General features: G+C 38.0%; 2 protein-coding genes across 2 annotated transcripts; one reads left to right on the top strand and one right to left on the bottom strand.

Annotated features, from left to right (window-relative positions):
* Nucleotides 1-922: 922 nt before the first annotated feature.
* On the top strand, nt 923-9,822 carry LOC140957411 (uncharacterized). The gene is made up of 5 exons (XM_073414649.1): nt 923-1,206; nt 2,185-3,725; nt 4,152-4,290; nt 5,329-9,146; nt 9,512-9,822. Exons 2-4 carry the CDS (start codon nt 2,205-2,207, stop codon nt 9,054-9,056), a joined length of 5,388 nt encoding a protein of 1,795 aa, XP_073270750.1. The 5' UTR covers nt 923-1,206; nt 2,185-2,204; the 3' UTR covers nt 9,057-9,146; nt 9,512-9,822.
* Nucleotides 9,823-10,245: 423 nt separating this feature from the next.
* Nucleotides 10,246-11,009, bottom strand: LOC140959761 (dirigent protein 22-like). Its single transcript, XM_073417770.1, has one exon. The coding sequence runs from the start codon at nt 10,949-10,951 to the stop codon at nt 10,373-10,375; it is 579 nt and encodes a 192-aa protein (XP_073273871.1). The 5' UTR covers nt 10,952-11,009; the 3' UTR covers nt 10,246-10,372.
* Nucleotides 11,010-13,095: the final 2,086 nt, after the last annotated feature.

Raw genomic sequence — 13,095 nt, forward strand, 5'->3', positions numbered from 1 at the left:
ACGTAATTCCTACTTTTAAATAAGATGAGTGTAATAGTAAGAATAATCCACGTTAGAATAAATTAAGTTATAATTAATTGTTTATAAGAATAAAATTATTTTTAGGAAGTGTAATATTTTCTTTTATTTATTTAATTTATAAATAAATTGTTTATAGAATAAAATAATTATTGTAAATAAAATAATATGAAATATTTCTAAAGTTGATTTAAGAGTTGATGGGTTGAAGAACAATTTTATATTTGATGCAAAAATTATATTATTTTAAATTAAAGCCGCGTTAAAATAGTACGATGAGTTGGAATAAGACATCCAGTAAAAGCTTCAATGGTGATGGATAATGAACCTCCGCGTCGAAATTTGGTTTAATAATTTGAAAATTATTTTATTTTGTTATAATGACAATATTAACTTAATATAAAATATTTTAAAATTTTAAAACAATCCACACTACTAGGAAAAAAATCAAATTATTCCAATATTTCCATAAAATATAATGCCTATATAAATAATTTTCCTCCAAAAACCAAACCCAAAAAACCTGAAATATTCCAATTTACTTCTAAAAGAGTAGATTTCTTGTGAGACGGTGTCACGAATATTTATATGTGAGACGAGTCAACCATACCGATATTCACAATAAAAAAAATATTTTTAGCATAAAAAATAATAATTTTTCATGGATGACCCAATTAAGAGATCCGTCTCACAAAAGACGATCCGTGAGACCGTCTCACACAAGTTTTTGTTATTCTTAAAAATATATATTTCAAATATTTTTTAAGAAAACCAAAAAATAAAAAAAGCACACCACGAGGAAATTCCCTATCGTATGGTTCACGCCAGGCTATAGTATAAAAGCACGTGACTTTTAATTGGTAATTGACACATCATCCTGTTCCGCATCACACCTAATCCATTCCCCTTTAAGTCGACGTCTCCATGTACACTGAGCAGAAATTTTCACGATGGAACCGAGGGCCACCTTTTCTACCGTTAGATCAAAATCGAAAGCTCGTTTCAGCCGTAGATCCAGTCTCATCATCAGCTTCAGCTGCCAAAGTTAGTTTCTCAGCTATATATTCAAATACTCGGTAGGTGGAAAAGCACTTCCCCTTCTCCACTGCGGAGCCATACCCGTATCTCATTCTCTCCAAATTTTGAATCGTGTTTCAAAACATACTACCAAATCGAATATTGATTCTGGTGAGTTTTCTTATTTAATTTCCACTGCTCAGAATTGTTTGATTATTTGGGCATTTGGTTTGCTTCCTCTTCAGTGATGAAAAACCCTAATTTAGATTCGGTCTTAAGATCTGATTTGGAATGCTCCTTTATGTGCTTATGTAAGACTAGAGTGATTATGATTGAGCTTATGTGCAGAAGGGTTATTGTGTTGGTATTTTACTCATTTCGTGTACATCATAATTCATAAATGGGTTTTTGATGCTTGTGCTTTTTAGTATTTTGGGGCAGATTTTTGTATCAATTTTTCCACCTTCCTTTTGTGTTTTTTCATGGCTCTATTGATAATTTGGTTTAAGGTTTCTCTGTTGTGTTGTTTTTTATATCTTCTCGATAATCTTTGTGAGTGTGAGCACAATATGCTGTATTTATGTGTGCATTATTATGAAAAAATACACAAGCTGATGATCTCAATTGGTGCAATATAAGTACATATCTGCGTTTATCAATTTATATGATCATACAGCGACTTTTGGTACATCAAATTTAAATTCCAAAAATTGTTTCATCTCAATGGTAAAGCAAAGAAATGTGATTTTGTATCGTGAACTTGACTCTTTTTCATATTAATATGTGACTTAAGGAACTCAATATTCTAATGGTATGGATGAGTATGCTCTAAAAGTAATAATTTATATAATGGAAAACGGGTGCCCACAGCCCACATTCATCTATTGTCAAAAAATTATAAAAAAATATATTTTTATTATTGTCAAAAAATTATAAAAAAATATATTTTTATTACAAGTCACCTAACGTTACACACATGTATCGGATTTTACTCAGTGACTAGTGTTACCTACTACATTAGTGGTTTGGGAGGTTGGAATATGTACTATGGCTATGAATGATTGTCATGTTCTTTCTAAAATTTTTTGTCAAGGATCTCGAAGTTTGAGTTATGCTTTCTCACCATTATAAATCCTCTATTTGCACTAGGAGTTGGAAATTGGTTTCTGATGGAAAATGATTATGCTGTTGTTGATGTGGCTAAACTAGAGGAGACGCAGGGCAGCAAGAGTCAAATATTTGAGCCAACAGTAAAGGACAATGTTGCCTTTGGTAAGGATGGATCAAAGGAATCAGACGAGGATGAAGTATTCGAAGAGGCAGAACCCACCATGGTTGATTCAGATAAAAGTGTTACGACTGAAGATGAAAAAATTGAATCAAGTGGAATCATGGAGAGCAATAAGGAAAATACTAATCTAGTGAGTGATGCAGAGGAGGATGAACATTTGATGAATGAGAATAATGGAACAATCGATGATGGTGTGGTTGAGGATGGGAAAGATGACTCAGTGGAAATTGCTGATTCAACTACTTTTGTTACTAAATCTTACAGTTTGTTGCCTGAATCCCTGCAAAATGTTGAGGATGCGGTACCAGAAACTGCAATCTCTTTCAAAACTTTGACTTCCGATGATGCAGAAGACATTGTGGATGCCGGTGCTAGAAAAGGGGAGATAAGTCAAATGTCAGAGCCTCCAGAAGCCGAAGAGTTACAAGGAGCTGAGATGGATCCAGAGAAGCCTGACATGAAAGGAAGTATTCCTGAGATTTCTGAAATTCAAGATGCTAATGAAGTAAAAGGAGGTGATGCTAGTCTTCAGGTTGCTGATAATGGTATAAAGAGCGATGTCAGTTTGGGTGGCACTTTGAATCATAAAGGCATAGAGATTCCTTATACTGATTCCATGAAAGAACAGAGTAATGACACATCAGCAGAAACTAGAGATGCCAATGGATCTACAGGAAGTGAAGTTTGCCCGAGACCAGAGTCTGAGTCGAATGGTGATATTTTAAGAAATGGCAAACCGAATCTTATTGTAAATGAGCGAGTTATTGTTCCGGGTTCAGATTATCAGGGTCAACAGACTGAAAGGACTCCAACTAATTCGCTTAGTGAAAGCGAAGAGGATCACGCTGGAGAACAAGAAAATGGACAGATGGTAATAGAATCTCGAAGTGTGGAAGTTGCAAAGTCTGATATTCTGGATGTTGTCTCGGGGGAAAGCAAATGTGTTTCTACTGTGGTTATAAGTCCTGGGGTCTCCTCAGATGTTGCTGAAGGCTCAGAAATGGAAGGAGCGAAGGATGGGAAAATGGAAGAATGTTGCTCAGGGAGTAGAGCACAGGAAGTTGGATCAGTTACTGGTATTTCGTCGTCATCTGGTAACACCTCCACTCCAAGGCCTTCTCTAGTTCTTCCTGCAGTCAGTGAGCCACATGATCTGGTGCAGGAACCTGTTTTCCAGGATAATTCAGTCAAGAGAAAGCAGGAAAACATATCTGAAGCAGCCGCTTCTTCTGCAAATTCTATACGCCCCCAATCTACCAGTCTTGGTCAAACTGCCTTGCCGATAAAACCTGCTCCTAGCAATTCTGGAAATAAAGAACACGGGTCTCGGTCTGCATCTGATATTCCACCAGCCAACAGTAACTTAGCTTCAACTCGTCCTGCTGGCCTTGGGCGTGCTGCAGNAAATACTTTTAGCATAAAAAATAATAATTTTTCATGGATGACCCAATTAAGAGATCCGTCTCACAAAAGACGATCCGTGAGACCGTCTCACACAAGTTTTTGTTATTCTTAAAAATATATATTTCAAATATTTTTTAAGAAAACCAAAAAATAAAAAAAGCACACCACGAGGAAATTCCCTATCGTATGGTTCACGCCAGGCTATAGTATAAAAGCACGTGACTTTTAATTGGTAATTGACACATCATCCTGTTCCGCATCACACCTAATCCATTCCCCTTTAAGTCGACGTCTCCATGTACACTGAGCAGAAATTTTCACGATGGAACCGAGGGCCACCTTTTCTACCGTTAGATCAAAATCGAAAGCTCGTTTCAGCCGTAGATCCAGTCTCATCATCAGCTTCAGCTGCCAAAGTTAGTTTCTCAGCTATATATTCAAATACTCGGTAGGTGGAAAAGCACTTCCCCTTCTCCACTGCGGAGCCATACCCGTATCTCATTCTCTCCAAATTTTGAATCGTGTTTCAAAACATACTACCAAATCGAATATTGATTCTGGTGAGTTTTCTTATTTAATTTCCACTGCTCAGAATTGTTTGATTATTTGGGCATTTGGTTTGCTTCCTCTTCAGTGATGAAAAACCCTAATTTAGATTCGGTCTTAAGATCTGATTTGGAATGCTCCTTTATGTGCTTATGTAAGACTAGAGTGATTATGATTGAGCTTATGTGCAGAAGGGTTATTGTGTTGGTATTTTACTCATTTCGTGTACATCATAATTCATAAATGGGTTTTTGATGCTTGTGCTTTTTAGTATTTTGGGGCAGATTTTTGTATCAATTTTTCCACCTTCCTTTTGTGTTTTTTCATGGCTCTATTGATAATTTGGTTTAAGGTTTCTCTGTTGTGTTGTTTTTTATATCTTCTCGATAATCTTTGTGAGTGTGAGCACAATATGCTGTATTTATGTGTGCATTATTATGAAAAAATACACAAGCTGATGATCTCAATTGGTGCAATATAAGTACATATCTGCGTTTATCAATTTATATGATCATACAGCGACTTTTGGTACATCAAATTTAAATTCCAAAAATTGTTTCATCTCAATGGTAAAGCAAAGAAATGTGATTTTGTATCGTGAACTTGACTCTTTTTCATATTAATATGTGACTTAAGGAACTCAATATTCTAATGGTATGGATGAGTATGCTCTAAAAGTAATAATTTATATAATGGAAAACGGGTGCCCACAGCCCACATTCATCTATTGTCAAAAAATTATAAAAAAATATATTTTTATTATTGTCAAAAAATTATAAAAAAATATATTTTTATTACAAGTCACCTAACGTTACACACATGTATCGGATTTTACTCAGTGACTAGTGTTACCTACTACATTAGTGGTTTGGGAGGTTGGAATATGTACTATGGCTATGAATGATTGTCATGTTCTTTCTAAAATTTTTTGTCAAGGATCTCGAAGTTTGAGTTATGCTTTCTCACCATTATAAATCCTCTATTTGCACTAGGAGTTGGAAATTGGTTTCTGATGGAAAATGATTATGCTGTTGTTGATGTGGCTAAACTAGAGGAGACGCAGGGCAGCAAGAGTCAAATATTTGAGCCAACAGTAAAGGACAATGTTGCCTTTGGTAAGGATGGATCAAAGGAATCAGACGAGGATGAAGTATTCGAAGAGGCAGAACCCACCATGGTTGATTCAGATAAAAGTGTTACGACTGAAGATGAAAAAATTGAATCAAGTGGAATCATGGAGAGCAATAAGGAAAATACTAATCTAGTGAGTGATGCAGAGGAGGATGAACATTTGATGAATGAGAATAATGGAACAATCGATGATGGTGTGGTTGAGGATGGGAAAGATGACTCAGTGGAAATTGCTGATTCAACTACTTTTGTTACTAAATCTTACAGTTTGTTGCCTGAATCCCTGCAAAATGTTGAGGATGCGGTACCAGAAACTGCAATCTCTTTCAAAACTTTGACTTCCGATGATGCAGAAGACATTGTGGATGCCGGTGCTAGAAAAGGGGAGATAAGTCAAATGTCAGAGCCTCCAGAAGCCGAAGAGTTACAAGGAGCTGAGATGGATCCAGAGAAGCCTGACATGAAAGGAAGTATTCCTGAGATTTCTGAAATTCAAGATGCTAATGAAGTAAAAGGAGGTGATGCTAGTCTTCAGGTTGCTGATAATGGTATAAAGAGCGATGTCAGTTTGGGTGGCACTTTGAATCATAAAGGCATAGAGATTCCTTATACTGATTCCATGAAAGAACAGAGTAATGACACATCAGCAGAAACTAGAGATGCCAATGGATCTACAGGAAGTGAAGTTTGCCCGAGACCAGAGTCTGAGTCGAATGGTGATATTTTAAGAAATGGCAAACCGAATCTTATTGTAAATGAGCGAGTTATTGTTCCGGGTTCAGATTATCAGGGTCAACAGACTGAAAGGACTCCAACTAATTCGCTTAGTGAAAGCGAAGAGGATCACGCTGGAGAACAAGAAAATGGACAGATGGTAATAGAATCTCGAAGTGTGGAAGTTGCAAAGTCTGATATTCTGGATGTTGTCTCGGGGGAAAGCAAATGTGTTTCTACTGTGGTTATAAGTCCTGGGGTCTCCTCAGATGTTGCTGAAGGCTCAGAAATGGAAGGAGCGAAGGATGGGAAAATGGAAGAATGTTGCTCAGGGAGTAGAGCACAGGAAGTTGGATCAGTTACTGGTATTTCGTCGTCATCTGGTAACACCTCCACTCCAAGGCCTTCTCTAGTTCTTCCTGCAGTCAGTGAGCCACATGATCTGGTGCAGGAACCTGTTTTCCAGGATAATTCAGTCAAGAGAAAGCAGGAAAACATATCTGAAGCAGCCGCTTCTTCTGCAAATTCTATACGCCCCCAATCTACCAGTCTTGGTCAAACTGCCTTGCCGATAAAACCTGCTCCTAGCAATTCTGGAAATAAAGAACACGGGTCTCGGTCTGCATCTGATATTCCACCAGCCAACAGTAACTTAGCTTCAACTCGTCCTGCTGGCCTTGGGCGTGCTGCAGCTCTACTAGAGCCCACCTCGAGGGTTGTCCAACAGCCTAGAGTGAACGGAGCAGTTTCTCCAATGCAGAACCAGCTTATTGAGGATCCTGCAAATGGAGAGGCTGAGGAATATGATGAGACCCGTGAAAAGCTCCAGATGATTCGGGTTAAATTTTTGCGTCTTGCTCATAGGCTTGGTCAAACTCCGCATAATGTAGTCGTGGCCCAAGTTTTGTATAGACTGGGTTTGGCTGAACAGCTACAAGGGAGAAGTGGTGGTCGTGTGGCTGCATTCAGCTTTGATCGTGCAAGTGCAGTGGCAGAGCAGCTTGAGGCAGCTGGACAAGAACCCTTAGATTTCACATGCACAATCATGGTTATTGGAAAAACTGGGGTTGGTAAAAGTGCAACTATAAATTCCATATTCGATGAAGTTATGTTTGGCACTGATGCTTTTCAGTTTGGGACTAAAAAGGTTCAGGATATTGTTGGGACTGTGCAGGGAATAAGGGTACGTGTGATTGACACGCCCGGGCTTTTACCCTCTTGGTCAGATCAGTGCCAGAATGAAAAAATCCTTCATTCTGTCAAAAAGTTTATAAAGAAAACACCACCTGATATTGTTTTGTATCTTGATAGATTGGACATGCAGAGCAGAGATTTTGGAGACATGCCATTGCTGCGGACAATCACGGAAATCTTTGGCCCGTCATTATGGTTCAATGCTATTGTCGTTCTGACTCATGCTGCATCTGCCCCACCGGAAGGTCCTAACGGCACAGCTACTAGTTATGATACCTTTGTGACCCAAAGGTCCTATGTTGTCCAGCAAGCAATTCGGCAGGCTGCTGGAGATATGCGGTTAATGAATCCCGTTTCTTTGGTGGAGAACCACTCAGCATGCAGGACAAATAGAGCTGGACAGAGAGTATTGCCAAATGGTCAGGTTTGGAAACCACACTTGTTGCTTCTGTCTTTCGCTTCGAAAATCTTGGCTGAAGCAAATACACTATTGAAGTTGCAAGATGGCCCTCCTGGAAAATCCTTTGCTCCTAGAACAAGATCACCTCCTTTACCTTTCCTTCTTTCATCTCTTCTTCAATCAAGACCTGAAGTGAAGCTTCCGTCAGAGCAATTTGGTGATGACGATGATATCATAGATGATCTGGATGATTCCTCGGACTCAGACTCAGAATCATCAGAATATGATGAATTACCACCTTTCAGGTCATTGATTAAAGCACAGCTGGAAAAGCTGAATAAAGTGCAAAGGAAGGCATACTATGATGAACTTGAATATAGGGAAAGACTTTTCATGAAGAAGCAGCTGAAGGAAGAGAAGCAACAGCGGAAGATGGCAAAGAAAATTCAAGAAGAGGCTAAGAATTTACCTGCTGACTATGGTGAAAATGCAGAAGAAGAGGCCAGTGCTGCTGCATCAGTGCCAGTTCCCATGCCAGACTTGGCTCTGCCAGCTTCTTTTGATTCTGATAATCCTACCCATCGATATCGTTCTCTTGATTCCTCCAATCCATGGCTTGTAAGAGCTGTCCTAGAACCCAATGGTTGGGACCATGACATTGGTTATGATGGTATAAATGTTGAAAGATTGTTTGTGGTAAAGGACAAGGTACCGGTATCTTTCTCTTGTCAACTTTCGAAGGACAAAAAGGACGGAAACCTTCAAATGGAAGTTGCTAGCTCGGTGAAGCATGGTAAAGGGAAAGCAACTTCGCTAGGCTTTGACATGCAATCAGTTGGAAAGGACTTTGCTTACACTCTACGAACAGAGACGAGGTTTAGCAATCACAGATTAAATAAGGCTGTTGCTGGTCTTTCAGCAACTCTGTTGGGTGATGTTTGGACTGGTGGACTAAAATTAGAGGATAAGTTACTCTTCGGCAAACGGGGTCAGTTAGTTGTTTCTGGTGGTGCCATGTATGGACGTGGGGATGTGGCTTATGGTGGTAGCCTTGAAGCAACTCTGAGAGACAAAGACCACCCTTTAGGGCGGTTTTTGTCCACTTTGGGGATCTCTGTAATGGATTGGCATGGAGATCTTGCTATTGGTTGCAACTTTCATACCCAAATCCCCATCGGACGACATGAAAACTTGGTTGGCCGAATCAATCTTAATAATAAGGGGTCTGGCCAAATGAGTGTCCGACTCAATAGCTCTGAGCAACTTCAAATAGTGTTGATTGGATTAATTCCTCTAGTCAAGAAAGTTCTTAGTTTGTCTCAACCTGTGCAATATGGATAATGATGAAAGTGGATGATATGATCAACAGCCCTTGTGTATTCCAAATTTTTTCTTTGCCAGCAATCCTTAGCAAGTCAGCAATCGACATAGGTATTTATGCCTTTTTTTAAATTACAGCTGAATATTCTTTTTTTTAATTACAGCTGAATATTCCTTATTTGTTTCAACTTTCAAATTTCCTTTGTGGTTTAGTAAGTGCTAGGAATGGTTAAATTTTCTTCTATCAGAGTTTATAGGCAAGTGGTCGATAATTTCTCAAATGGTTTTGATGGATGATTGAATGCAATTTATATTCCACTTGAATATGTAAAAAAGGCCCTTGTGATGCTTTTGGTGTTTGTTACTCCATTGTTCTTTTTTAGATCAGGCCTTTTATTTTATTTTATTTTTTAAAAATTATTCCTGTATTTGCTTCAGTTTTGACTCCATTATGGTATTTCCTTTTCCATATGCAGATACTTCTTTCTTGTTGCAGATACTTCCTTCTTGTTCGTTGCGTAGGTAGATGCTGGTAGAATTGGCTTGTTCGGGACAATGGTCGTTTGGCTGGTCTTGGGAAGATTAGGACATTCAGATTGGAAAAGTCATTAATCGTGTTCTCTGGGGTACTTTCAAGGACACTGTCTGTCTTGTTTCTCCTAATATTCTTCCTTGTAGCTGGATTTTGAATATGCAAGGTTTTTTAAGTGATGTTGGACAAAATTTTGGTGGCTGTAGCTTTTGGTTGTAGTTATGTCCATTTCATGTTTATATATATATANTCTACATCTATTTTAGTCGTTGGTCTGCTTTCTTGAAATCAGAGATATAAGCTGTTTGCCACATGAGAAATAGAAATATATGATATATCTATAGGGTATTATGATCGGACCTGAATCGTTCTTCTTTCCACAATTGTAGTGAATTATTTGGAATTTATCAATTCGCTTCTGAATTCACATACCAACCCACCCAATTTATATAATCTGACAATGTCCTGTAAATTTTTAACCAAATGTTAACACCCAGCCCAAGTTTCTTGCTCTCATTCCCTCCTTTTCTGGAACTGATTTACTATCTTTTCAATACTTTACATTTATTAAGGTCCGAGTTTAATTGAGGGCAAGAAAAGCGATGAAAATTGTCATAATATGACATCTTCAAATTATGGATTCTAATTAATTAATTATCTTAATCGCATAGTAGAATCAAAACAAAATAAGCAAGTGATTAATTGGCGTATTACTGAAATCAAAATATAAAATATCACGTCGATGCCAAAAAGGCAGTAATTATTTAGAAGTATTCAAGAAAGAGAGGAAAAAACAAAGAGAATCCTAATAATGCAACACCATGACATTGTACTCTACAATAGCATTACCCGATTTAGCATCAAACGCAGCAGTCTCCGCCGTAGCCACGCCGCGAGCCAGCCGGAAAACTCCCGAGCCACCGACCACCGCCATTTCCCGATACTTACGCTGAATTGGATTGTAGCCCACCACACTCAGAGTACTCCCATTATACTTCCCTCCAGTGAAAACAAAATTAATCGTCATTAGCATACCCATCTCTTGCATTGACGCGTAATTCATGATCCCCTGAGCTCGTCCCACGATTTTGGAGCTGGGATCTGGCCCGACCGTTAGTTGGTCGTCTACTACCATGACCAGCCCAAACATCGTCGGTGATCCGAAGGTGGAATTGGCATAAGCCACCGCAACAACCGTCGGATTTATCCCACCCACCTGGTCGTGAAAGTAGAAATGAAGTTGGGTTTGTTTTTCCTTGGCGTGGGGTAGCTTTCTGAACCATTTTTGTACTGATTTGGGGCCTTTTTGAGCGCCGCTAACACCCACTAGCAAGCAAACTATAGTCAAGTAAAAGATCATTGAACTTGCTTGTGGCTTCGTCATCTTCTGTATGCGAAAGTGTGTGTTAATGGTGAAATTGAAGACACAAGGGTGGTTTGGTATGGTGTGGTGTGGGTTATTTTTTATCCATAAATTTTAGTATTGGTATCCGATTAGATTTGATTTATTCTTTATATTTGAATAAAAAAAATAAATTTAAAGTGAAGCAATCATTGAAGAGTAGGTCTTTTGTGAGACAATCTCACGAATCTTTATCTGTGAGACGGGTCAACCCAACCGATATTTAGCATAAAAAGTAATACTCTTAGCATAAAAAGTAATACTTTTTCATGGATGACCCAAATAAGAGATCCGTCTCACAAAATACGACCCGTATGACCGTCTCACACAAGTTTTTACCATCATTGTAATGGGTCTCGTCTTCCAAAATCCAAAAGCTGTGCGACACCTGGAATAGATCTCGGGCCTAAGCCTGAAGAGACGAAGTTTCAACGCTGTGGAGATCGCATTTTTTTGACAGCCACCCATCCAAATTTATGTATTTTCTGAGGTCAACATCTATTTTTTTTATTTTTTAAAGACACATGTATAGGGATTTGCAATACAGCCCCCACTAATAATAATTGAACGTTGCTCTTAAATGAACAATTACCTACTGAGGGCTGAGGCATGTGAACTTTAGATCAATTCATTAATTAGCTGAACAAATACTGCTGTTCAACAACAATTTTTTAAACTATCTTTTTGAAAGATTTTGAAACTCAAAAAATATACTATTTTGCGATTGTTTTCTAGCCAAGATATGGAATTTGTTGGTTTGAATTTTCTTACGGTTTGAATTTTCTTACTTGTATTTCACTCAACCTCAAAAATTAGCTCAAATGAGAGGATTGTTAAGTCTATATATACAAACCCAACGTGAAATTTACATTATCAGGTGGCCCATTGTGTAGTTCAATACATAGCGGTATGTCTTAGATTTGATACCATGTTGAGGTCGTGACTTAAATCTAACTCAACTAAAAAAAGTAGCCCAAGGTGAGATGATTATTTGGAATAACGTAGCCACAAGCAAGTTAAAAAAAAGTAGCTCAAGGTGAGACTTAAATCTTACCCTAATTAGTCCAATTCTTTTCATCAACGCCTTGATCAATAATATCAGAACTCATTTCTGATTGCACCGATCGGATCATGGTAAGAGCTTCTAGTAGCATCGCTCCATGATTCATTAGGTATCGTTGATAGTGCATGCAATAACCTTAAGTTATGATTAGCGTACAGTACGGTCCCTTCAACACATATATCTCGATCAAAATTGCAACCATTAATATATCGAGAGTTGCATATGAATTCGATAACGATGTGACTTATCTTTGAGTACTAATAGTGGCATGATATGTGCAATTAGGAAAACACTTTTCCTCAAAGCACATTTCTTGCTCTAGCCAGAGACTCCTTGCACTATTAATTCATCAGATCACATAGGATATCTTCACCCGTAGGCAAATGGTGAATCCCTCGACTACAATGCATTTGCTCTTACGTATTTCGAAACTACACCCAACCTCTCCACCTGATGATCCTCAATGGAGTCGATAAATGGATCAAAGTGCATGCTAGTACGTATAGCCTATACATTATCCTGGATCAAAGAACTAATGGTGTACAACAATAAATGTGGACTATTCCACTCGATAAGTGAGAATCACTTGGATAGTATGAGAGAGAGTTGTTCAATGCATCATCATATGATCACCCATCTATATGAATGAACATCTCCATGCCCTCGTCAATGAAACATGACGTTTACATCACAGATGTTAGTCTCAAGCGACTTTTATCCTTATTTAGGCAACTGATTCGACTAGGAACTTGTTTAGAATATATGATACACTTCTTAATGAGTTTCATGGTCTTACGTTGCGAGACAGACCTCTTGGTAGATATTTTATATTCAAGGAGTTTATGTATGAATGTTGCATGAGTATATAGATAAAGCGTAATGACATAACTGAATAAAATCGTAAAATATTATTAAAATAAAGATCGTTTTACATTAGAGTCAATAAAATCTCAAACCACAAGTTGGCTTGTTGGACACCCATCCTAGCAAGTGAAGTTTGGAGTTGGGCCAACTTTAAATACGACCCTTTCTGTTTCTTATGTGATCTGGTCAATATAAATTT

Source organism: Primulina huaijiensis, chromosome 2, assembly GCF_012295235.1.
Source record: "Primulina huaijiensis isolate GDHJ02 chromosome 2, ASM1229523v2, whole genome shotgun sequence".
Classification (NCBI taxonomy): domain Eukaryota; kingdom Viridiplantae; phylum Streptophyta; class Magnoliopsida; order Lamiales; family Gesneriaceae; genus Primulina; species Primulina huaijiensis.